Consider the following 27,741-nt stretch of genomic DNA (forward strand, 5'->3'; position numbering starts at 1 on the left):
AAATTCCCTTTATTTTGTAAAATTTTTAGAATAGATATTTGTTATAAGATAATTAAAAATAAAACTTAGAATTCATTGCAATTAATATTTTTCTATTTATCGTGAATGGTTAATTTCTATTCTTGATGTCTGCTATTGTGATGCCTTGCCATCTGGGATGGATGGGACAGTTGACTTTAAATTAGACTGGTTCCCAAAGTTTATGAACACGATCTCTTGTTCATTGGCTTAAAAACTTTGGGTACTCTTGCTAAATCTTGATTAGATTGTACTAAGATTGCAGTGTCCAAACTTTTTCAAAAATGATTTTGATCTGCAGAACGGGTAACTTTGTTTCTAGTAGTTCCCATTGTTCACAAATTTATCCTAGATTGTCTTATCCCTTTAGATCCCTGTTCCCCATAGATTTGTAATCTTTTTCTAATATAATTATGATATTAGCACCTTAACTTTTTCTAAGCATTAAATAACAATAATTTATAGAATACAAATAATTTGATTATCCATAAAATATTTTGGAAAAGGATATTTCCATTAAGTTGATATCCATACTATTTTTCCAAAGATGAGGTTTTAAAAGAATTGAATACCGCGTGTATTATAACACTTGTAAACATCAAGATGACAACTAAAAAACATTTTTTTACTAATATTTTTTATAAGATACTTTTTAATGCTTCTAGCTTTTTTTTCTATTAAATCTTACGTGTAATGTTAAAAGAAAAAAAGCTAGATGGATTAAAAAGTAGATTGTAAAAAAAATTGAAAAATATAGGTACTTATTTGGGTTTTTAGTTGTCATCTTGATATTTACAACTTTTCAATTCTTTTAAAACCCCATCTTTTATAAACAAAACATAATCCATTGCTTGTTAAATACTCTTTAATATAAATATCCCTTTCATTTTTATCATACAATTCATTAATGAATCTTACCTATTACATAGTCATTATTTATATATTTCTTTTTTTTACTGTAATCCTATTATATATGTAAATCCTTATTTTTTAACTATTTTGTTAAATTTGCTATTTGTGTTATGGACGTAATCGTCTTTGTTTGAAATTGTTGTTTAGTTTCAGAAGAATGCTGAGAGCTTTCAGATGAAATCTGCTGAGTATACATTTCCTATGGCAAGGTACACATTTTTATGTCTTTCTATCTCTCAGAGTATACAATTCCTATGGCAAGGTACACATTTTTATATCTTTCTATCTCTCTGAGTATACATTTCCTATGGCAAGGTACACAGTTTTTTATCTTTCTATCTCTGAGTGAGTATACATTTCCTATGGCAAGGTACACAATTTTTTATATTTCTATCTCTCTGTCTGAGTATACCTTTTCTATTGCAAGGTACACAATTTTATATCTTTCTATCTCTGAGTATACATTTCCTATGGCAAGGTATACAATTTTAAATCTTTCTACCACTGAGTTTACATTTCATATGTTAAGGTACACAATTTTATATCTTTCTATCTCTGAGTGAGTTACATTTCCTATATGGCTAGGTACACATTTTTATATCTTTCTACCTCTCAGTATACATTTCCTATGGCAAGGTACAGAATTTCATATATCTTTCTATCTCTGAGTATACATTTTACAACTATAAATTCATCAATCTTTCTTAGCTAATATATGTTTCTAAATTTCACATATTTTACTACCTATATCTATCTATTTTAAGTATTTTTTATCTATAGGCGGGTGAGTTTAATCCAGCAGTACCTAAGTATGGATCCTGCTGAGTATCTGATACCTGGGCTGGCACGGCTGGCCAATGCGCAGGACGCTGGTGCGCCCAGGAAGGAGGGAGAGGCAACTATCGAGAGTTTGCCAGTGGATTGTCTCGGCTTAATTCTTGATATGGTGAGCCTGTTTACAATTTTTCTTCATTTAGGGTCAGTCCGTCCATAACGGGTTGCTATTATTGTCAATTTAGGCATGTTAGAATTGGCCTATCAATTTAAACTTGGTATAATTTAATTATATCTGTAAATGTTTTAAGCAAACGGATAACATAAGGTGGGGAAAATAATTTAGGTACCTAAAAATGTCAATTTTAGTCAAATGTCCCCACCCAACTTCCCTGGTACACCCTAATTATATTTATTATAGGATACCTATTAATCATTATAATATTAGTAGCGGCTACGCCCCTAGCACCAAGGGGATCTATATTCTAAGGGATATGAAAGGGCAGAAAAATAGCCACACCATAACCAGACTTATTTACAAAATATAAAATAGCCTAAAACCATCTCAGGACCTATAAGAAGCTTCAATGAAAAGAAGAAACATGTCGGTTCAGCGGCTAGCGAGATCCTTCGCTACAGATAAAACATGTTTACTACTTTATGTAATAGGATTATTTTATTAAGTTGGATCCCGCGACCGTAGCAATTTTTGAACGAGTTAACAAACATATCTACTACATCATAGAGGTAAATAAGTTGGGTTCCTTAGGGATAGGTCAATGGACGATAGATTTATGTTTTATCAATTAAAATTACCCCTTCTGTAAATAAGTTTTGGTAGGAAAGAATGTACACTTTTACTTTATACACCCCAATCAAGATTTTATCTTACCTTCAAAAGTCTTTAAGCTTACGAATTACAAAGCGAGTTTTAAGCTTTCAAGTGTATAAATTACCTTTCAATTGTGTCCTTAATAAAAAAAATTCATTATTAATGCTTTTTCTGATTTGTAGGGTGTATTTTTTGTTTCATTTCTGTTGCATATCCCACCCCTACGCTATTCCTCCAATAAAGGGCTAAAACCTGCCCTTGACTAATAATAACCTCCCTGAAAATTGTAAAACAATCGGAACAGTCGTAGACAGGATCTTACTGGACAATCAGATTGACACATACACATTCTACTGATTTAGTTTAACCTGTGATAAAGAATGTTTGGGTATAGTCCCTTTCGTGGCAGCGCCGCGCCTCTTAATGGGCGTTTTGTCGTATTTTCACAGTAGCTTTTCCCCTATTTCTAGCCTCTAAGGGGAGTTCTAACCCTGCGGGGCCAATTGCCTAACAATGCGGGGCAATAACCTAATCTAACCTAAAATAACCTATCAAAAGCTATTGTGAAAATACGACGTAACGCTCCTTAAGAGGCGTTGCCAAGAAAGGGACTAGGTATACCCTATTTTTTAAAAATATTTCAGACACATCAGTATTGGAGGAAAGTATTGAAGCGTCTGTTAGCCACACACCCATACCTGAAAGATAAAGTAAGTTCTATAGAAGCTGTGCAGCATCTATAAACGTGATCTGTTAGCCACACACCCATACCTGAAAGATAAAGTAAGTTCTTTAGAAGCTGTGCAGCATCTATAAACGTGATCTGTCTTCCCTGCGCTTTCTTTCACTTTCACTTTTCAAATTTTTTTTCTCTAATAATTTTCAGTTTGAAGATTTTTTTTCTCATTGAAAAAAAGAATTGAAATCATTAAATAACATTGAAAAATACCTATTGAAAACTTTAAATTAAGGATAGCAATCCTTTAAATTTTGGACCGGATTCGGATTCGGGAGAATGTACGCATCAATTATAGGACGTGGAGTAGGTTTCAAGGTGAATAGAGATGTCTAGAACCCGAAGCGTCACCAAGCCCTCCCAGAGGCCATAATCATCATTAATTTATTTATCTATTAATCTAGTTTTTTACAACCCTGAATCTAAGCCACGAAGATTTGGACTCAGAAGATCTGAAACTCTGTAAGAAACTATACAAGGTAGGTGACAATTTGAAAGTAGCTTCAGGAATCTAAGGGTTAAGACAATGGATGATATATCAAAGTTCATCTTGAATGATTAAAAGGAAATTACCCCTGTCTGTAGATTAATTTAATTTGTTAAAAAATTTGGACATTAGTTGAACCAAACAAATAAAAAATTTTGTATAAGAACCCAAAGTTTTCAAGCCAGCGATTGAAAGGGAATGTTTGTAAAATTTTGGTACCAGTATAATTTACAATCAAATGTCCCTACCCTCCCTGAGTAGTTTCTATTCAATCATTATTTGTCGTTCTACAATCAGTTATGCCAATAATTTGGGAAGTATTAATGATTGTTGGTTACAAAGTTAAGTTACACATTTTGGTACTTGGGAAATATAGAAGCACTTAAAGATTAGCGTTGATACAGACAGACTGGCATTCATCATACTTTTTTCTACATAGGTATAGTAGTTTAAAATACCTACCTAATGAATAATTATTTCAGAATCTTGCCCAAAATCTGAATCAACATTGGAAACAAGTAAGCAATTCTAATTCTTAATACCAAAGTAGTTGGTTGTCTGTTTCTGTGTGTATTTGTGTGTTTACCCATTTGTTACTTATGTATAATTGACTTTGTCTGTCCGCATGTCTGTAAAGTTAAAGGGGAAATGTAATTTTCTCGGCTGCGATTTAAGATAAATGGCTGAATTTTTTTTATAAAGATATCCCTTAAAGCGCATCCACTCTATAACTTTTTGATCCGTTTGACTGTCAGTCATGCTAAGAAAGACGTATATTACATTACATACCTAAAGGTTTTGTATTATTTATCATATCCTTCTCGTTCATTCTCCCTTTTTTATAACCACTGAACATCTCCTTTAGAACTCACTTTGTCTGTTTATCCTTTTTTTCTTTGTAATTCGCTATTTATTGATGTATTCATTTTTTTTAAAGCGAAGCTTTTCTATAGTTAGGGTCGGTCCGTAAGTATGTCCGTACGTTTGTAACGGATAGCTTTTTTCGTTAATTTAGGCATGTTAGAATTGTCATATTGATTTCAAATTTTGCATGGTGATTCCTGTAGTAGTTAGGTACGATTTAGAAAGCGTAGCAACTCTACAGCATGACCCTCGAAAAAGTATTTTTAAGCATCTGCAGCCCTTATTTCTCAAAGAATTATAAAAAAATGCATATGTCCTTGTTCTCCATAGTATTCCACATAAGTAGATATAAAAATATTTTTTTACCTCCATTAACACCGGAGATTTTTAGAGCTAAAGTTTTGAAAAAGTGACTGAGAAAAAGAATTTTTTTTTGTTTCTCTTATTTTTTGGATGGTTTTATTATGTTTTTCTGGCAACTGAATAATGAGACACAAAGAAAAACAAGTTAACTAATTATTTCTTTTTTATTCCACCAAAAAATATAAATTTTTAATGGCAAAAAACACTACTGAATGAATTGATTATTTGCAAATTTTAGGTTATTTATTAACCCTTATTTGAGAAAAGGATTAATTATGACAGTTGCTCCGCCTACTTTTCTGACATCTCAATAATTTAATAGGGGGTTAATTAAGCTTTTTAGACAAAAAAATCATTATGTTTTAATTTTATTTTCTTCATAACTTTTTTGTTATTAAAGTTAGGATTGTGAAACAAAAACAATTTTCCTGCTATATTCATAAAGATTTATTTGGTTTTTTAATCTTAAAAAATTTTGCCTAATAAGTAAGTTTTTCAAAATATCATTAAACTAAAAAGACTCAAAAAATATGTGCAAAAAAATGCTTTTTACTCAAAAACTAAATTTTTTATTTCATTTTTGTATAAAGTTTCTGCTAGTAACAAAAATAAAAGGATTTCTACCTTAATTTTGCTAAAAAAGTCGTTTCATGTAAAAAGTTACTTTTTCCTCAGTCACTTTTTCAAAACTTTAGCTCTAAAAATCTCCGGTGTTAATGGAGGTAAAAAAAATATTTTTATATCTACTTATGTGGAATACTATGGAGAACAAGGACATATGCATTTTTTTATAATTCTTTGAGAAATAAGGGCTGCAGATGCTTAAAAATACTTTTTCGAGGGTCATGCTGTATAAGCATTACCGGAATGTCCGTACGTCCATTTTAAACATACTGATTTTTTACTTTTTTAACAATAAATTTTTATGTGATCTAGTAATCCGATTTATCTGATTTTTGGTACACTGATTCCTGGAACAACAAAGTACTATATTATAAGCGAAGCAACTCTATTATCAAGTCCTAAAAATGTAAGTATGTCCATAAACATTATTCTCTATCAAGCAGTTTTTCAACAAATTTACTTACAATTTTACTTCGACTCTTATACATTTATATTCTGATCATTCAGTTCTGACACTATACAAGTATTAATGTCCGTTTGTCCTACCGTTTCAGTGCTTCGCTTTTATGGATGTTGTCATCTTTTTTTTTCTATCTATCTGTTAATTTTACTGTGTTTCACTGAATTTAGAAATCTGACTTATTCGAACCAGCTGTGTGTAGAAATGGGAAATTTTTCTGCCAACATGAGCCAACCCAGAAGATTGTTAATCTTAAGGTATTTAATTCATTAAGATCACACAAACAGTTTTAAATCTTTATCATTTTGATTTTCCTATTTATGAATTCGCTGAAAACCGTGTATTCTTAAATATATAGGATCTGTGTATATATTTTTAGGGGAGGGTACCACCTTGATCCCTAGAGAAATCGCCCCAATATAAAATTACCTCCCCCAAAAAAGGGCAGTCCACGGTAAAAGTTCCAGGTAACGAATATCTCCAAAAAGGGGGGGGGGGTTAATGCAACCATCTCGTAATCAGTGAGCAAATTGCACTTAGAATTCGAATTTCCATCTGACGAGGACCATTTTACCGTGAACGACAGATAGACATCCTTTTACTTTTATGCATAAAGATAATATACCTAAGTGTTAAATATTTAGGTTACTGGAGACTATATAGTGACTGTGCTAGGCCCCAGAACCAGAGCTGATCCTAACATTTTTGCCATCAAAGTATACGACAGGTAAAATAAGGTGCTACTAAAAAAAAAAATTATCTCGGCTTAACACCACGTCATAACTGAAGACGTTAAAATTGATTTTACTGCTTCTATGCTAGGTGCGCGACATTAATAATTAGAGTAGGGAGAATGCCTTAGGCCTAAACAGGACCTCATTACAATGCCCAATTGGAACTTCCAGGCAAAGGTCGTGCGATAAAAAGAGCTGGTTTTTTGTTGGGTATTACTGTTACTTAGCCTAATACCTCGGTTGTTTGGACAAAAAAGGAGATATTTGGCTTCCCTGAGTTATCCTTGGTTGTTGTATTTTATTTTAACAGTAGTTTTTAAAAGCGAAGCTTTTCTATAATTAGGGTCGGTCCGTCCGTCCGTACGTCCGTACGTCCGTACGTCCGTCCGTACGTCCGTAACGGATAGCTTTTTCCGTTAATTTAGGCATGTTAGAATTGTCCTATCGATTTCAAATTTTGCATGGTGATTCCTTTAGTAGTTAGGTACGATTTAGAAAGCGTAGCAACTCTATAATCATTACCAAAATGTCCGTACGTCCATTTTAAACATGTTGATTTTTTTTACTTTTTTGAATAGCTTTTTTCGTTAATTTAGGCATGTTAGAATTGTCCTATCGATTTCAAATTTTGCATGGTGATTTCTTTAATAGTTAGGTACGATTTAGAAAGCGTAGCAACTCTATATTCATCACCAAAATATCCGTACGTCCATTTTAAACATTTTGATTATTTTATTTTTTTAACAACAAATTTTTATGTGATCTGATCATCCGATTGATCTGGTTTTTGGTGTATTGATTCCTGGGACAACAAAGTATAATGTAATAAGCGAAGCAACTCTATAATCAAGTCCTAAAAATGTAAGTATGTCCATAAACATTATCCTAAATCAAGCTGTTTTTCAACAAATTTACTTACAATTTTGCGTTGACTCTTATACATTTATATTCTGATTATTCAGTTCTGACACTATACAAGTATTAATGTCCGTTTGTCTTACCGTTTCTGTGCTTCGCTTTTATGGATGTTGTCATCCTTGTTCATGCTCATTTTAGTTTAGGTTAAGTAAGGGTTAGAAAATGGCAACTGTAGGGCCGGGCTAGATTTTTTTATTTACAAAAAGACCTTAAAAATATTGCTAGAATCCGCAATACACAATAAGAGATATAAGTTTTCCGGAATTGTAATGTAGGGAGTAGATTTTAAATCTGCATCAAATTTTAAGGATTTTTTATAAAATTCGTTTTTTGTATAATTCTTTATCTAAAAGCGGAAATACAAATTGAGTTAATTAATTTTGGCATCCGTGATTGGTGGATTTAAAAAATCTGCGCTCTGATTGGATGTCGTACATCATTCAACCAATTAGAGCGCAGGTAGTTTAAAATCCACCTATCCTATTAGTCAAAATTAATTAACTTAAAATGTATTTCCGCTTTTAGATAAAGAATTTTACATAAAACGAATTTTATAAAAAATCCTTAAAATTTGATGCAGATTTCAAATCTACTCCCTACATTAAAATTCCGGAAAACTTATATCTCTTAATACACAATCCGAAAATCCGCAATCCGCAAAAAAACAAGAATCCGCTATTTTTTGGGCGGATTTTTTGTAAGAATCCGAATCCGACTCAAAAATTGTGCGGATTGCCAACCCTAAGTCAAACACAACAAGAACATGCAATATTTGTTGTAGGGCAACCGAGTTGTGTGTTAACGAGCTTGTAAACCTGACAGACAAACCTGAATATCTAGTTTTCTCCAGCAAGTACAATCTTTTAGTTACTAAGGTAAATTTTCCTCAGGGAGAAGGGGATAGGACAAGTTTTTTTTGGTATAGCGTATTTATTGATATTTTGTTTGTTATTTAATTTTAGCGGTTGCTCCCCTAATTACCAATTAAATGGGATTAAAAACCCTCTGAATTTTAGTATAAAGTGGTTTTCTTGGTGTGGGAGCAGTTTATTTTTCTTAGAATTGTGAAATTCTCTACTAAAATATTTAGACAAAAATCTTCCTAGGTCCCAAGCATTAATGTAAAGGAGAACCATATCAGTTCAGTAGCTAAATTTTCGATACACACTAAGAGACATCCTGTTACTTGTACATATATTAAATTCTTAATGAGTTTATGTAGTAATCCCAAATGATATTTTTATGTTTAACAATCAGGAGTACTCGAAAAGGACAATTGAAGAAAAATTAATCTTTCCCAAATATAACAAATAATTTACCTACCTAGGCCCACGAATCCTGCCGATCCCTGCCTGACCGCATTAACATCTGGTCCTTGTTGTCACCTGAACGGCCCGGCCCAGCAGGATCCAGCCTGCAGGCACAGGATGTTGTGGAACACCCTCCGCTTAGGAATTTTGTTCTGAGATCTAGCGGTGTTGCAGCAAGGTTATATTGTCATCTTGTATTTAGTCAAGCTACTCTGTAACTCATATTGTCCGCTATAATTAAAATTGCATTTTCCCTACTGATTTTTATGATAGAAGCTCTATTTATTTAGGAATACTAATGTATGTCAAATAGGGTTGGGGGGGGGGGGGGGCAAAGGGGGGGACCCAGGGTTTTATTTAAAATAACCCCACCCAGTGGGTTTTATTAGTTTTATTTATAATGATAATCCTAAGAAAATTACTCCTTATAAGTCAAAATAAAGTGGAAATTAATGGAAAAATGGTATATACTATATATAATATAACCTGTTTTGTAGGCCTTTTCAGTTTTAAAACTCCCCAAAAAACATGTTGCGTTTTTTGGCTTGGCCATTCATAATCAATTTAAAAATTATTTAAAATCTACTTTTAATATTTTGGACATGAGTGAAATTACAAGAATCTTAATAAATCCTTCATTAATAAATTTTCGTCTAGATCTATTCTGTTGTAAGGACGGAGTGACGGACGGACATTTATAATAGAGTAGCTGCGCTACTAGAGATGTAATATACTTTGTTTAGATGTACATCACTGGTTTTAAAAGAAGATTTTTATTTTGGATCTAGTCACAAAGAAGTTGTTGTTATGGCACCTACAAGGTATCTAATTTTATATCTAACTATCTTTCTTTTCTATCTTCAGTTAATTTATAGATTTTGTAAAGTAGAAGTTGTAAATATTTTCAGGTTAAGTTGAAGTCTAGCCTCCACTTTAAAAAAAAGTAAAATAATATGGGTTGTTTTTTTTTTTTTTTTTGGGGGGGGGGGTGGAGATTTTTACTGTAGGAAGGGTAGAGGTTTTCTACTCCCAAATAGTTATAAACCTTCCTTGAACCTAAAGGAAGCTTACTGTATGGGAGAACCATATAGGTTCAGCGGTTAGCAAGATTCTTCACTACTCATAGAAAGATACACTTACAGACAAACAGAGAGACCTCCTGTTAGTTATCTATCTTCTATACTTCTATCGGGTATAGTCCCTTTCGTGGCAACGCCTCTTAAGGGGCGATTCGTCGTATTTTCACAGTAGCTTTTCTCCTATTTCTAGCACCTGCGGGGGGCTCTAACCCTATGGAGCCAATTGCCTAACTATGGCATGCGGTGCAATCACCTAACTTACCTTAACCTAACCTAACATAAAATAACCTATAAAAAGCTACTGTGATAAAAGACTAATCGCCCCTTAAGAGGCGTTGCCTCGAAAGGGGCTATACCCCATCTATCTATCTCTTATTTATCTATCTATCTATCCAGGTATGATAACAACTCAGTAGTAAGATTTTTGTCTCTGAAGCGGGCAGACTTCTGTCCCGAGTCATTCAAGAAAGGAGCTTGGAGAAATTGTTCCAGGAAAATATGTCCATCATAATTTAATCTTTTTAAGAGTTTTTCTACAATTATGGTCGGTCTGTTCGTCCATAACGGATACCTATTTTTGTTAATTTGGGAATGCTAGAATTATAATATTTCAAACTTGGCTGATTTATTTATGTGATATTATCATCCTTTTTATCAAATTTTTGGAATAATAATTCCTAGGATAACAGAGGAAAACGTTATAAGCGATGCGTCTTTATAGTAATCTGTAATCGGTAAGTCAGTCCTTAACGCTTTGAGGGAAGGGTGACTTTCTCGACTGTTATAGAAGATAGACAGCTGAAAGTTTTAGTGAAAATTCCTATGCATTGTTTTGTCCGTCTGTCTGTGCGTCATGCTTCAAAATACATAAACCTCATTCTTTAAAGGTCTCGTGATTTTCTTTGAGTTTTTGCGTATTCTCTCTTGTTCTTTTCCTTGTAGTAATAATTGAACACCTGCTCTTAAACTTATTTTGTCCGCTTGTCTCTTCAATGATTTTCTTTGTGCTTTGCTACTTAAGGATGTTGTCATCCTTGTTATTAATAGCTTTTAATAAAAGCTTTAATGGATGTATTTTAATAGAAGTGGGAAGAATATCATTAGTACAAACAGCGGAATAATAAACGAAGGTAACACTACATAGCGTATTTAAAACGATAATGTATGCATTTTTGTATTAAAAAATAATACTAGAAGTGTAGAATATGCATTACTATATACCTTATTCTGATGCCCGAATTATATTTGACAAAATTATGTATCACATTTTTATATGTATTATTGCACAATACCTACAGTAATAGATTTCCAGTTTATTTTGTCAAAGAAGGTGTATCAACTTTTTTTTTATAGCTAGCCGGTTCTTTTAGTAAGTAGTAGATGTAAAATTTTTCATAGAATTCAGATATGCAATCGGTTTTTTTGTAGACCTCTTATTTTTTAAGTAATTTAAGTTTAAAAAAAAAAAGATTAAGTCGATTTTAAGGTACTAAAACGCAACAAAAAAAGGAAGAAAATGTCCATTATGTACAAAAATAGTAAGATCTTTAATTTGACACCTTACTTTTTGAATTTTGTCAGGAAATTATTAAAAATATTGATTTTTTTAAACCCACGAGAATAAAAACTTTGAACTTAATTTTATCATTTCATAGGTAAAAAAATATGGGTTAATATATACCTTTAGAATCAGAAAAATATTACGAATCCATTGTAAGCAAAATTGAAAAAAAGTAAAAAAATAAAAAATAAACAAATGGCCAAATATATTTTTTGTTCAGGCAACACTATCGTCTTTCCTTTTTTACCCCATCTTTACCCCCTCTTTACCCCCTTCCCATTTTTATACTCAATTCAAGAATTAAGACGTTGCCTGTATAATATAATATGATATTTTCATATAATTCCTTTTATTGTAGTTTATATACTATATTGTAAACTTTTTATTTCAATTTTGCTTACAATGGATTCGTAATATTTTTCTGATTCTAAAGGTATATATTAACCCATATTTTTTAACCTGTGAAATGAAAAAATTAAGTTCAAAGTTTTTATTCTCGTGGGTTTAAAAAAATCGATTTTTTCAATAATTACCTGACATAATTGAAAAAGTAAGGTGTCAAATTAAAGATCTTACTATTTTTGTTCATAATGGCCATTTTCTTTCTTTTTTTTGTTGCATTTTAGTACCTTAAAATCGATTTAATTTTTTTTTTTTAAACCTAAATTACATAAAAAATAAGAGGTCTACAAAAAAACCGATTGCATATCTGAATTCTATGAAAAATTTTACATCTACTACTTACTAAAAGAACCGGCTAGCTATAAAAAAAAAAGTTGATACAGCTTCTTTGAAAAATAGTGATCACTAGGGGAGTGAGAAATTTCAAGTTTTGCCATGTCATCAATATCAGAATAATTTGTTCTATTCAGTAATTGTAAGTCCATATGCTTAAGTATTAGGATTTATGCGTGTCTGTCTTTCTTTGAATTTAAATTTAAGTGTCAGAAAGATATTTGCTAGACATTATATGTGGCTTGTATGTCTAAACCAAAGCACAGAAGGTAAAATTTTTCATTTGAAAATTAATCCTGTTAAATTTAGGATCTGGGGTAGCTATTGAGGAGGTGGGGAGGGTAATGGTTCCCCATCTAGTTCAATTGGGAACAGCTGATTTCTCGGACAAATGGGCCGTGCTTTTCAGTGAAGCTCCCAAGGAGCTCCCAGATAGGTAAATTTTTATAAATGTTCCACCAATGCCCATAGCATAACAAATACATATCAAGCAACTGTAATCATGCTATCCCTCATCCATGCTCCTCATTCATATATGAGAGTGCCATTAATTAGGGTGGCTTAAAATGGAACACCTCCCAAAACTCTAGTGCTGGATTTTTAAATCATTTTATTGGTGAGCCCAAAGAAGATAAAGTATAGAATAGAATCCAGGTAGAAGATTCTGCCTGGCTAGCCTGAAGTAAAATTGGAACTTTTGAAAGACCAAAACGGCTACAAGGCTGTTAGTAAATAACATGATTTCAGTAATTATTCAGAAAAAATATTCAAAATAAATTTTTTTTCCAATGATTTACTAAAAGCCATGTAGCCAAGAATCCAGCTTCCTTTTCCCTATTCACATTGGATTAAAAATGAATTTAATGTGCATATTAAGCCTTAAAAAAATAATTATGTAAGAAAATTTACAAAAAAATATTGGTTTCAGTATTTATATTATAAAACTAAGTTGCGCTCTTATGTTTCTTATATTAGTTGTTGATACAAATTAAACTTTTCTAGTTTTGTCCAACTAGTCATTGTGATTTGTACTTTATCATTATTGTCTTTACTGCGCAAGTCAAAGATTCCTTCAAATTTCCCAGAAATATTTAGGGTTTTCATTTCTATTCCTCCTTATTCTATGGGTGAGCCAGATCGGGGTGAGCTAACTTTCCACCAATGAGAGCACAGCATTTAAAATGCCGCGCTGTGATTGGCTAAAATTCGGCTCACTCCGATCTAACTCACCACTAAAATGATTTAAAGATCCAGCTCAGGCCTGGTCGATGTAATAATTGAGTAGCTTCCACGAGATTTGCGGGTCAGCTTGTAATAATACTTACTATCAGCTGTGCGAGAAGCTTATTAATCTAAGATTGGCCAAACGTTTCTCACCTCCAATCTCCGTGTGCATCTGAATCCTAACTTCAGAGAATCAGGGCTATATACATACTAGGGTGGGTCGATTTTGGACATTTTTTTTCTGAGGCCAAAGCGGGGATCTGCACTCAATTTATATAGATATAATACACCTCTGGATGATTTAAAATTAATCCTAAGTCTTAAAACCGCTGACGACCAGACATTCAATTGTATAGCTATTTGTAAATGGGAGTCAAAAATTTATTGACTCAGAACTATGGCTTCATGGTGCTCCCTGGAAATACCTTGAGGAGCTGAGTCAGGAACTTTTGTCCGTTTCAAAAAATCTAGTTCCTAGCCTGAGAAAATCTAAAAACCTCTACAAATTGGACAATTCTTAATAAACCTTTAAAAAATTTGTTTTTTTAGTGATTTCTAAGGCTAGGAACGAGATATTTTGAAACGGACAAAAGTTCCTAATTCAGCTCCTCAAGGCCTTTCCAGGGAGCACCATGAAGCCATAGTTCTGATTCAAAAAAAATTTTGAATGTCGTCTTTGCATACTAATAAGTAATGAATTATTTACTAAGTATATTTGCGATTACTTTTATTTAATAGATTTTTCCAATTTTTAACATTTACAAAAGGGCCTGCTTTATTGCTTCAAGATCCATGTCAGATCTATATAGGAAATAAATGTCTATAAACAAGCTCAAGTTTTCCAAGGAATAAATGTTTAAAACTCATAGTGCTCCAATAATCCATAATAAACTCTCATTGCCCAGAACAATAAAACCCAATATTTTACTTTATTAAGAATAAATACATTTTTTTTATTTCATTTTGCTATTTACATAATATTGAAGTATTTAATTACTATTCTTAAAAAAGAAAATTTAAATTCATAATATAGTAAATTTAAGAAAACTTAGTTTTAAAATGAGTTGATTCTAGCGCCCCTCCCTAATGTGTCCAAATTTTGAAACAAAAATTAAAAACATTTTAACCCTTTCCTGACGGTTATAAACAAATATATATTGGAAAATAAATTCCATAATTTAAATTTTATTGAAAGAATGAAAATGGCTTTATTATAAATACGTATTTGAAGATTAAATTAAGAATCAAAAGAAAATGGAAGAAAAAGCAAGTTAGAGAGAGTTTTTTTTTTAAAAAACAAGAAAACGCTAAGGCAGAATGTTAATACGTTCATAGTATCAAAGGCTTTTATTATAAAATAAATAACTAAAATCAGCCGGACAGAAATTCTAACGTAAGTAGTTGAACTTGAAGTAATCTTTATGTGTAAGTTAATATATTTATCTCTTTCTATTCTAAACGCATAAGAATATTTTAAACTAGCGGATGTGTACCTAGCATCCAGGGGCTCCAAATTAAAAGGGGCAGAAACAGGCTAGAAAAAAATAGCTCAAAACCATCTGAAAATGATATAGCCTAATACCATCATGAGACCTATTTAAAGCTTACCTAAAATAGAGAACCCAATTGCTTCAGTAGTTATTGAGATCTTAACCTTCATAAAAAAAGTGGAAAACATATTTTTGCAGACAGACTGACGGGCCAATTGAGATGCAGAGTAGATGCTCATCACCCTGTAAAATTTTACCAGGGAAAAATTCATCTTTCTATCAATCAAATGACAATCAGAGCATTACCGATAGACTGACAGACCAGGTAAATTACATAATGGATGCTTATTTGTAAAGGAGAACCATATCGATTCTGCGTTTATAGAGATCTTTTAGTACAGACAGACACACACACACCGAGATCGTTTTACTTTATTTTAAGGACTAGAGGCTAGAAGAAAACGCACATTTCCCTACAGAAATTGATGTCATCTGGAGGGTTACAGACAGACTAACCGACTAAATAAGGTAGAGAGTAGATATTCATCTATCAGGAAAATCTTCTTTAGAAAAAATCAGTCGTGATCGTCTATCTAATTTAGAATTTGATAAATAAAATTTTTACATTTTAAATTACATTTTAAGTAAATCACATATTGGATGCTTAAAGGTAAAGGGTATATTCTCAAAAATTAAAACCGTTTATCTTTAATAGCAGATGGTGAATTATGTTTTACCCTCAGACGGACATTTCTAATTAAAGAGGGGCTTCGCGTAAAAAATATTATATTTAATAAAAAAGCAAGGTCAGCCAAAGTGAGGATTAGGGTGCTTTCCCATATCGAGTGCATATCGAGCATTGAATATTCACTTCCATATTTTAGAAATAAATTGTAAATTAGAAGGGATAGTTTTTTTTGCATAAGCCTAACTCCTGCAGGGGGCCCTAACCCACCAAGGTTTACCCTTGATGTGCCCTTACTCTTGATAAGATATTAATTATAGAACATATAGAATTTCTTAGATTTTAAAGCTAAACAAGGATGACATCATTTATAAGTCCTTAGTAAAGCTAATAAACATGGAAATCTTTACAATAGAATTTATATAATATCTTTGATAGTAGATGCATATCAAAGCATTCCAACAGACGGACGGACAAAGTAAGTTCATCAGTATGGGGATGTTTTTAATTCAAGCCATTGATCTTTAATAACTGAAGAGAAATTCACGTTTACTTCTTTACGGTTTCTTTCAGACAGACAGACAGACATTTCAATAAGAGTACCAAGAAACATATGATAACATCCATAAACTTTGTGAAGTTCATAAAAATCTAATAAAATAGACGGACAATATGGTTAAAACATTAGATGTCAATAGAAATATATACAGTAAACTTAAAACATAAAATGCCATAAAATCTAATTACTAAAACTTTAGCATAATGGGCGGACTGGCTGACAAAGTTAATTAAATATATATGATGCTTTTTAGTCAGCGAAATCCTCACAGACAAATTTGCTTTTCATTTTTAATTTTAAGTAAATCATAATTCTGATTTTGTACCAGACAGATATACAAAGTTCAAGTTAGATTTTCTGCTAAAATATGTTTTAGTATAGAAGCTACTCTATAATTTATAATATATAATTTTTCCTAATAACTCGGACCCTAAGGCGGCCGGAGGCCGCTTCGTCATATCTTAATAATTGCATTAGCCTTCTACCTTTCCAGTACGGATATTTAATGTTCTCAAGAGCATTACAGACCAGCGAACAACGTGAGCTGTAGGCTAGTATTTTTAAGTGGTCGTGTTCTAAAACTCTTTTATTTTTTAAAATTCTTTTTCGGTCAGAAATGTTTTTAAGGTTAATTTTATCTGTTGCATATCCCCGCTTTGTCTAATTCTGATATGAACCCACCCTAATACATACATACATAACAAATGTTCTTTTTGAAACAATTATAAAGAAAACAATATTGATAATAAACCTGTTTTCAAATCAAATATTTTTTGTTTTAAAGGCAAATCCAGATAATTGTGATTGACATGTCAACAATGTCAGTGAAGCACATGCTGAAGGCCTATGAACCAAGAATAGCTGTCTATGGAGCTAGCTTACATCCACAGGTAGATAGACAGATTAGACAAATAGACAGACAGATACCTAGATAGAAAGATAAACCAACTAACTAAAGTACATAAACCAAGAATAGCTGTCGATGGAGCTAGCTTACATCCACAGGTAGAAGAGATATAGATAGACAGCCAGATAGACAGATAGATAGTAGATATATTATAGACAATTAGACTAACTGAATCATATGAACCAAGGATAGCTGTCTATGGAGCTAGCTTACACATTAAGAGATATAAGTTTTCCGGAATTGTAATGTAGGGAGTAGATTTGAAATCTGCATCAAATTTTAAGGATTTTTTATAAAATTCGTTTTTTGTAAAATTCTTTATCTAAAAGCGGAAATACATTTTAAGTTAATTAATTTTGACCAATAGGATAGGTGGATTTTAAACTACCTGCGCTCTAATTGGTTGAATGATGTACGACATCCAATCAGAGCGCAGATTTTTTAAATCCACCAATCACAGATGCCAAAATTAATTAACTTAATTTGTATTTCCGCTTTTAGATAAAGAATTATACAAAAAACGAATTTTATAAAAAATCCTTAAAATTTGATGCAGATTTTAAATCTACTCCCTACATTACAATTCCGGAAAACTTATATCTCTTATTACACATGTAGGTAGATAGTAAGATAGATATACATACAGACAGGTAGATTATACTTTGAAATCTTTGAAAATTATGGATAGAGATTTTGATGGGGAATGTAAATACCTTTCTATAGACACCTCGGCAATAATTTACTTGGTCAGGCAAATTAAAAACATAAAAATAGAATTTTTACAGAAATTGTCAATAAGTAGGTAATATGTTCTAATCCCTTTAACCACATTTGTAGATTACTTTTTTGCAGGACCCTGACATAGCCGTGACAGTGGGCAAGGATGGATATCTGAAAGTATTTGATTTGAACCTAGGGCGAGAGTTGACCAAGCAACGAGTTCCAAAGCCAATGGCCAGAACTAATTGTCATATTATGGACTTCTACGGTACTACAAGGTAAAAAATTTAATTTTTAAGCAACAGGGTATTAGTCAGGTTTTTTACTAGATTTTTTTAAAGGATTGGGGGGGGGGGTTGTAATAAATCTCCATAGGTAGTTAGTTAAATTTTTGGGGGTGGGGGGGAGGGGGTTTATTGGCACCAAAAATTTCTACCCTGAAGTGAAATTTCCACCCAGTGGGGTTATTACCCTCCCTCCTTTGCTATTTAATGGGAAATCTTTTAGGAGCTGACCTTTTGGGATGCTCACATGACTTAATAATATTGATGAAGCTTCCCTGAAAAGCACTGTTACTGTAATTTTTTTTATAGATTTTTGCTTGGAAGTATAACAGATATTCATGTGTTCAGTCTTCAGTTTCCATTGTATCCCTCACAGGTATTTACTAAAGTATTGGGATGTCCGTTTGGCAGTTTTTCCTACATTTTTTTAAAAGCGAAGCTTTTCTATAATTAGGGTCGGTCCGTACGTCCGTCCGTCCGTACGTCCGTCCGTCCGAGATAGTTAGCTTTTATTCGTTAATTTAGGCATGTTAGAATTGTCCTATCGATTTCAAACCTTGCATGGTGATTCCTGTAGTAGTTAGGTACGATTTAGAAAGCGTAGCAACTCTATAATCGTTACCAGAATGTCCGTACGTCCATTTTAAACATGTTGATTTTTTTACTTTTTTAATAACAATTTTTTATGTGATAAAATCATCCGATTGATCTGATTTTTTGATTACTGATTCCTATTACTATAAGGTACAATATTATGAGCGAAGCATCTCTATAATCAAGTATTAAAAATGTCAGTATGTCCTTAAACAGAATTCTGTATTTAAGAAGTTTTGCAACAAATTTACGTATAATTTTGTCAAACCTTATATTTTCATATTTTGTATATTCAGTTCTGACACTCAACAAAAGTTAATGTTCGTCTGTCATATAGTTTCAGAGCTTCGCTTTTATGGATGTTGTCATCCTTGTTGTTAAAATACTGCTGTCCATGACTCAAAAAAATCTGGTTCTACAACCAAAATTAACCAAGGGAAGGTTAAAATTTCATTTTGTTTAAGGTAAGTTTTTCTACATCTATGTTTGGTCTGTCCAGCTTTCTACGAATATGAAAATGTACAATCATAAGATTAAAACTAGTTTTTTTAGCCCCTTTTAGCCCCGAGGTGCCGAAGGTGCGGAAAGCCGTTTATAATACGATGCGAGAAATAACTATTCCTGTTCCTTCGGCACCTCGGGGCTTAAAAAAACTAGTTTTAATCTTATAATTGTACATTCTATATCCGCGGAAAGCCGTTTATAATACGATGCGAAAAATAACTATTCCTGTTTAGATCATAGCATTGCATCTCTATATTCATTATCAGGAATTCCAGTTTAAACATGAATGTAGATTTTTTATATATTGTAACATTAGTTTTCTCGTTGTATAGTTGTCCTATTACAATAATTATGATTTTTTGAAATTATGATTCCTAAAACGATTAGACACCTAGTAACAAGCCAAGTATTTTTATAATCCAATCAAATATCCTGTATGTATAAAAAGCATAATTTTTTGTTTAGATCTCAAACTTTTATAGCGATTTTATTCTACAATTGTTAATGTTTGTTTGATTCGTTAAGCTTTGCATTTATGAATGTTGTCATCCTTGTTTTTATTATAATTTAGGAAGCAAGGATGGATAGGATAGAGAGAAGAAGAGAGCATATTAGAACTGTCTCAATTCACAAAGATATTTACAGCATGGTCGAGGTATGTAGCTGACATATCAAGCGCGTGACTTTGAAAACAAGAGGCTTGTAAAGGCGAAGCCGAATTTCAAAAAATCCAATTATGCTGGTGTTGATAAAACAAAACAAAAGCTCCCCTTTTTTCAACATCATGCAAAACCTTCATTTTTCAACATTTTTAGACTTGTAAGGTCCTCGTAGCGTACCACGTAGCGCAGCCTCTCTTCGTTTTGGAGGTAATGGGTTCGATTCTCGGTCCAAACTCAAGACATTGAAAATTGTTCCAACTGCTGCTATGTTAAACATGTGACATTAATATTAAGATTTCATGAATTTTTGCCTAAAACAAGCTTTGCTCATTATCATGCACAGTTAGAATTACAAGACATAATTATGTTATAATAACAGATCTATAGTATAGATGAATATATAGATAACTACCTCCCCTCCCCCTTTTTCAATAAACTTTTTTGTCTGCTAGCAAATTTTTTTCTGTTACTTGGCTGTGTTAATATTTCCGTTACCTTTGGTTGATATTCAAAGACCCAATTGAGAGTCGGCACAATGTCATTGCGATACGGAAATACAGTTATTTAACCCTTTCAGTCGTACCAAAATGTATTAATCCGGTATAATCCTGCACATGAATTTAAATTTCAGGAAAGGAACAGGCAGCTGGCTCCACCTCCTGGTATTCCAGACCTGGATCCATTACTCCAGCTACAGCATAACTTAGCTGCCTTGAACCAGGTCAGATCTGCCATAGGACATAAAAGTAAAAGAAAAGGGGGTCAGTCGTTAAAAAAGTGGTTGCCAACGGGGTGGGAAACTTATTTTTTAATGCTTTTTACCTAAAGTTTTTTCAATATTTTTTTAATGTTTTCTTAATGTTTTTGAAAACATTAAGATAAAAAATCTTACATTGAAAAACATTGAGTGAAAAATCCTCCAATAAAAACAATAAAATAATGTTAATGGTAATCTTTCTAGAGCTCCGTGTAAAAATTTATTTTATGTGCCAGGTTAACCAAGCCATCGAGGCCAACATTGTTGGGCCACATCTTCCTGAAGAAGTTGACAGGGTCGAACAGTTTCTGGTCGAGTTCAGGGCCGTGCAACAGAGAATTCATGATCTCAACCAGGTATATAAATTAGGGTTCTCCATTATCTGAACCAGGTATGAATTAGGGTTCTCCATGACCTAACCAGGTATATAAATTAGGGTTCTCCATAATCTGAACCATCTATGTATCAGGGTTCTTCATTATTTTAACCAGGTAGATATGTATTAATCTGAACCTGTTTTGTATTAGGGTTCTCCATAATCTGAACCAGGTATATAAATTAGGGTTCTCCATAATCTGAACCAGGTATGTATTAGGGTTCTCCATGACCTAACCAGGTATATAAATTAGGGTTCTCCATAATCTGAACTAGGCAATATAATTATCAGAACTCTTCATAAACTGAACCAGGTATGTATAAGGGTTCTCAATGATTTTAACCAGGTAGATATGTTTTAGGGTTCTTGAAACCTTATTTTATTTAGAAATATTGAAAGAAAATGCCCCCTTTTTCATGAATTTAAATGTAGGTGTTTGCGGGAGTGACGGTCCCAAAATTTAAAAATGGGTTAAAATAAAAGTTTAGGCTGACCCGTTTCAGGAGTTTGGCTTTGTGTGGTTTACTCAGAAACATAATTGTTATCTTACCAAGGGGCCTTAAAGGATAAGACAATAGATGATCTGTAATAATGATAAACAAAATCTTCCCTTTTGTAGGTTTTGTTGGAATTTTTCTGAACATTTATTTCTTGTAGGAGATGGAAGCAAGGATAAGCGTAGCCATTGAAGCGGTGGCCGCTGATTTAAGGTAACACAGTATTCTTTAATTTTTCTGTATATATAATTTATATAATGGAAATTAAAAGTCCTCTGTTTTTATTTTTACATATCTTAGCCGTTAAAGAAAATTTATTTTTTCCCCGAATTTTGGCGGATTTGAATGTCAAAACATGACGGACAATAAGTAATATCCAGAGGATTAGAACCGGTTCTCAGCCATACTGAAAAATCCTGTAACGTATCGTAATACAGACAACTTTTCGTGGGTATTAAAATAAAAATTCCAGTTTTGTTTGCTCTTGACTTCGGCACCTCGGTCCAACAAAGCTGGAATTATTCTCATAATTTTTCTTTTACTATCCGCGGAAAGCTGTCTATGCTGCCAATGCGATAGATAACCATACTAAATTTTTCAATTTTTATTTTTTTTTCAGGCATATCTTTGTTTTGACCAACACTGGGGATGTCATCACATTTGATATTTGGGACAGTGTGTCCAAAACTCCCCCTGCGGGGCTCACAAGCTGATAGGGCTTCATCATTAAAAATAAAATAATACTTTCATAATGATGAAAAAACATGGAAAAGTATTTTGAAAGCAATTTTTTTTTCATTATTCATTTTCTGATGTTTGAAAACTGCCTGCTTAGTTAATCTTCATATTTAAAAGTAGTAATATTTTTTTGGCTGAAGCTTAAAATCTCAGAGATTGCTGGTCAAACTGGGTTTTGCTTTTCAGGAAAGCTTTTTATATATGTTTGGTTGGTTTTAGCCAATATTCTGTCCCCAGCCCACACACTTCCCTAGAGGATAGGGGTAAAGCTACTAGTATTTTAAGAAGGAATTAGTATTAAAAAACGGCAACAGAATTAATGTAGAGATCCTGTAAAATCTAGTACTTTGTACATTTTCAAATATCATAAAAAGCTAAAAAATTACTAAAGAACATTAATTAAAATTTATACACAATTAGTCATTTTTCTTACTCTATAAAGCATTTTAAATTAATGCTATTAAATTGAGATATTTAACAATCAAAATTTAGATTCTGACATCAATTCTAATTGGGCCTTCTTATACCTATAGGATGCTAACATTAAGAATTTATAGCTTTCAAAAATATTTCTAAATATACAAAACACTGGTTACATAGGATCAATACATTAATCTTTATTATGTTGAAAAGTTTTAAAATTTTTAAAAAGAACAAATATTTGAATCTAAAACTTAATCTAAAATTTATTTTACCTCTAAAAATAACTTGAAAAAACTTTGAAGTTTTTAACTTTTAGTTCTTATTATGATAAAGCATTCTATGAATTTAATAACTATCTTAAGATAAATAATAAACATATCTTATATTTTATCACCAAGCAAATAAAAGAACAAGTATGATATTCTCTCTATAATGTAAGTATTTTTAATAATTGTTTAAATATCAAGTACACAAATAATGTAAATTTTGTCAGGTTGGTAGAGGTTAAATGTAATGAGAGTAAAATGGCCAATGTTCTCTACTCAATTAGTCTTAATTGTTTTTTTTCAACACCATCAGATTATATACTTTATGGAGCTTAAAAGACGCATTTACTTCAGAACCCATAGTTTTAACCTTTTGCTACTAATAACTTCGTTATTCCTATTACATTTTGCCTGAAATATTCCTGCCTTAAATAACTTAGCAGCTAGTATTGTTTTTAAAAATTTACATGGCATTTAAATGCTCTAGGTTTTAAAAAATATATTAATATTTAATATATTAATATATTTTTTGATTATTAATAATGTTTTGTTTCAGAATTGTTTCTTAAATTCCTACTTTAATCACCTGTAATTCTTGAGTTACCTGTATCCTTCCCACTTCCTACCTCCTTCCACAATCCTATTCTTACTTCCTGCCTCCTTCATTCCTGATCCTTCTTAACTTCCTACCTCCTTCCACAATCCTATTCTTACTTCCTGCCTCCTCCATTCCTGATCCTAATTCCTACCTCCTTCAACAATTCTAAACCTTCTTCCTACCTCCTTCCACAATCCTATCCCTACTTCCCACTCCTGTCCTGGATAAGATATTCATTTAAAAAACATGTGCATACAGTTTTTTTCATTTTCTGATGCATTTCTGGAGATCTTACAGAACAGTCAGGATTTATTAGAAGATTAAGTATTTTGGAATCGCTAGTCAAAAATCTATCAGATAATGAAAAAAAACTGAATGCACATGTTTTTTTTGAAATAAGTTTTTTATCCAGGACAGTCGTGTTCCTACCTTTATCAACATTCCTACTCCTTCCTACCTCATTCCTATTCCTACCTTCTGCTATATTCCTATTCCTACCTCCTTCAACATTCCCACTCCTTCCTACCTCCTTCCTCATACCTATTCCTACCTCCTGCTATTTTCCTTATCCTTCTTCTTACCTCTACTATATTATATTCCTACTTTCTACCTCCTACTATATTCCTAATCCATTCCCACCTCCTATCATATTCCTACTTCTTAAATTTTCCTTTAAATCCTATTTAGACAGGGAGGAGTCAATTGGATGAAAATAAATTTTTTATATAAATATCTTGGCGAAGATTTTAGTCCCCTCAAAGTGAAAACTTCTTTAATGAATGAAGATTACACACAAAATCTAGGAACAGATTTATTACATGTTTGAAATTTTTAAGGTGGACAATTATTTTCCATTGACTCTTCCCATAACCCTATTTCTATAACTATCTACTGAATATTCAAACAACTTCCTTCCAAATATTCCTTCTAATAAAACATTCAAAATATTTTTATTCTTTCTGAACAGAAAAGAAATGACCTTTTATATAAATTATCTTTCATTCCTTATTGATTTCCAAATTTTGTTTCTAAATGGCTGTTATATCATTAGAAATTATTTAATGATAAATTACCTAATTTTCCTTTAATTCTTTGACCATAAATACATTCTTTTTTTTCTGTCTTCTTATGTAATAAAAATTCCCAAACTAATACCTAATAAAATCTTTTTCTCCTATTATCAAGGATCTCTAAATACTTTGTTTTAGTCAAACTACTGAGTAATCTCATGTATATAATTTTAATTGTTAGAATCTAAAGGGAAGTTTCTATGTAAGATGTTATTTGAGTTTATGCCAAACTTTTCATAGATAAATTCTGTATTAAAATTTTTTCTCTTAAAATTTTTAATCATGTTTTTAAAATTTCTTAGCATTTTGAATTAAAGTAACAGCATTTAAAATTTTTATTTCTGTTTCATTCCAAAAAAGACTTTAAAGAAAAATGATATCCCAAACCATTTATTGTAAAATAATGTCAAAATTGTTCACATTTGAAAGTTCTTGTAGTCAATTTTGTTTTATTTTGTCATTTAATTTTTGTAAATAATATCTAATAAAGTATATTTTACATTTATATTAATCTGAAATGTATATTTGTTAGTTATTGTTAAAAGCGAAGCTTTTCTATTATTATGGTCGGTCAGTCCGTCCGTCCGTAACGGATAGCTTTCTTCGTTAATTTAGGCATGTTAGAATTGTCCCATCGATTTCAAACTTTGTATGATGGTTCTGTAGTAGCTAGGTACGATTTAGAAATCGTAGCAATTCTATAATCATTACCAGAATGTCCGTACGTCCATTTTAAACATGTTCATTTTTAAACTTTTTTATTAATAATTTTTTTTGTGATGAAATCCGATTGATCTGATTTTTGGATTACTGATTCCTATTACAATAAGGTAAAATATTTTGAGCGAAGCATTTCTATAATCAAGTCCTAAAAAGTCAGTTTATCCTTAAACAGAATTCTGTATTTATGAAGTTATGCAACAAATTTACGTATAATTTTGTTAAAACTTATATATTCATATTTTGTATATTCAGTTCTGACACTCTACAAGAGTGAATGTGCGTCTGTCATATCGTTTCAGAGCTTTATGGATGTTGTCATCCTTGTTGTGTAATGTTTACTAATGTTCCTAATTTACAGGAATAAGATACACCTTCAGGATGACATGTCATCTTCTTCTTAATAGCTCATGCATCTCAATTTTGCTATCCATGGTGATAAAAAATTTCAGCCTATGGAAGGCCAAGAAATTGTGCAGCATCAGAGTGACTGTACAGTTAAAGGGTGTGCAAAAAATGCGTATATATTCAAGATTCAAATTGCGCGGCTTGTGTTAATATGTGAAAAATGTTACGCATACCGCAACGAAGTCTATTTTTTTTGGAAATATAAGAACGATTTCTCTACTACGTATAATTAGGGAGCTACGTGTTAAAATGTCCCAACTGACTGAAAACTTGACTTGCGAGTAAAGTTTGCGACATTTTACCTTCTAGATTATTTATAGCACAGGGACCATTCTTATATTTCAAAAAAATTAGAATTTATAGCGGTATGCGTAACAATTTTCTATTATTAACACAAGCTGAGCAATTTAAAATTTTAAAATGTACGCAGTTCTTTTTGAATTAACTATTCGCTAGTCAAGTTTTACGTCAGTTGGGACATTTTAACACGTAGCTCCTAAAGTATGCGTAGCACAGGAATCGTTTTTATATTTCACAAAAAGAAACTTCCAAGCGGTTCTAAAGGTACGTGTAAATTTTTTCTACTCTTAACACAAGCCGCGCAATTTAAATTTTAAAAATCTACGCATTTTTTGCACACCCTTCAGGTGTGTGAAACGGTTTTTACAACTAGAAAGGTGTTTGGTGGTGTGGCTACATAAGTTTCTCTGAAAATCTTTGCCGAACTACATTAAAGGTACAGGATACTGCATCTACCTTTATGTGTTAGGATAGTTTTCTCTTTAGTATAAAAGGTTGCATGTTCTAGGATAAAATGTTTGTTATTGTACGAAAAATTTGTAGAGCTTATAATAGATTTTATGAAGAAATAAATGATTCATTTATGGTACAGAATACAGATGAATTTAATTTCCTAGTGGCAGGTTATTCTAATCTCTCGTGAAAGTATCCAATAATCTGATTCTCAAAGTCGGCCATCACAGTTTCCTTAAATAGAATTTATGCATGATTGTGTGGAAAATCAATACTGTGGTCTAAAAGTGGTCAAATCTAAACGACAGCAGTAAATTTTTCACCATAACTTAGGCTAAACAATTGTTTTAAAATGTAAACATTTCTGCATGACCTAACGAATTATATAATAACAAAAAACCATGCATATTTTAAGAGAAAAAAATAGAAATAGCTGTTAAAAAATAAGAGCTTTACGTGGAATATTTAGATGAAACGTTGTGATGTATGTAATGAACATCACCGTCCTTGTTAGACAGAGACAGATAGCTTTTTTCGTTAATTTAGGCATGTTAGAATTGTCCTATCGATTTTAACTTTGCATGATGATTCCTGTAGTTGTTAGGTACAATTTAAAAAGCGTAGCAACTCTATAATCATTACCAGAATGTCCGTACGTCCATTTTAAACATGTTAATTTTTCTACTTTAGCAACAAATTTTTATGTGATCTAATTGTCCGATTGATATGATTTTTTGTATCTTGATTCCTGGGACAACAAAGTACAAAATTATAAGTGGAGCAACTCTATAATTAAGTCGAAAAATGTAAGTATGTCCATAAACATTATGCAGTTTCAAGCAGTTTTTCAACAATTTTGCTTCGACTTTTATATATTTATATTATTCAGTTCTGACACTATACAAGAGTTTATTGTCCTACCGTTTCAGTGCTTCTCTTTTATGGATGTTGTCATCCTTGTTTACTTAAAATTTGCTAAAAACTTTTCAAATATGACTAATTGATTTATTTCAGGTGTTAAAAAAATGAATTGAAATTGCTCTATTGAAATAAATTGAAAAAAGTATTATATATACACTTGTTTTGAAATTAAAAACAT

At 31.8% G+C, this 27,741-nt stretch overlaps 2 protein-coding genes across 7 annotated transcripts in view; one reads left to right on the forward strand and one right to left on the reverse strand.

Annotated features, from left to right (window-relative positions):
* LOC145323806 (uncharacterized) overlaps positions 1–27,741 on the reverse strand; it is a 247,976-nt gene that overhangs the window by 84,523 nt on the left and 135,712 nt on the right. The gene's annotated exons all lie outside the window — the stretch shown is intronic.
* Positions 986–25,268, forward strand: LOC145323804 (uncharacterized). Of its 2 annotated transcripts, none has more exons than XM_080166362.1 (23): positions 986–1,139; positions 1,711–1,876; positions 2,389–2,451; positions 3,181–3,246; positions 3,677–3,751; positions 4,242–4,277; positions 6,241–6,327; positions 6,715–6,797; positions 8,504–8,597; positions 9,050–9,210; positions 9,776–9,853; positions 10,508–10,601; positions 11,193–11,241; positions 12,717–12,843; positions 17,150–17,255; positions 18,125–18,270; positions 18,586–18,652; positions 19,946–20,029; positions 20,668–20,757; positions 21,030–21,149; positions 21,827–21,879; positions 22,286–23,261; positions 23,650–25,268. In XM_080166362.1, the coding sequence occupies exons 1-22, from the start codon at positions 1,105–1,107 to the stop codon at positions 22,377–22,379; spliced, it is 1,974 nt and encodes a 657-aa protein (XP_080022488.1). In that variant the 5' UTR covers positions 986–1,104; the 3' UTR covers positions 22,380–23,261; positions 23,650–25,268. The 2 variants fall into 2 exon arrangements, with proteins under 2 accessions (XP_080022488.1, XP_080022489.1); XM_080166363.1 differs by lacking the exon at positions 986–1,139 and adding an exon at positions 1,551–1,566.

This window comes from Acartia tonsa, chromosome 7 (genome assembly GCF_053477335.1).
Source record: "Acartia tonsa isolate MP-2025a chromosome 7, ASM5347733v1, whole genome shotgun sequence".
Lineage (NCBI taxonomy): Eukaryota > Metazoa > Arthropoda > Copepoda > Calanoida > Acartiidae > Acartia > Acartia tonsa.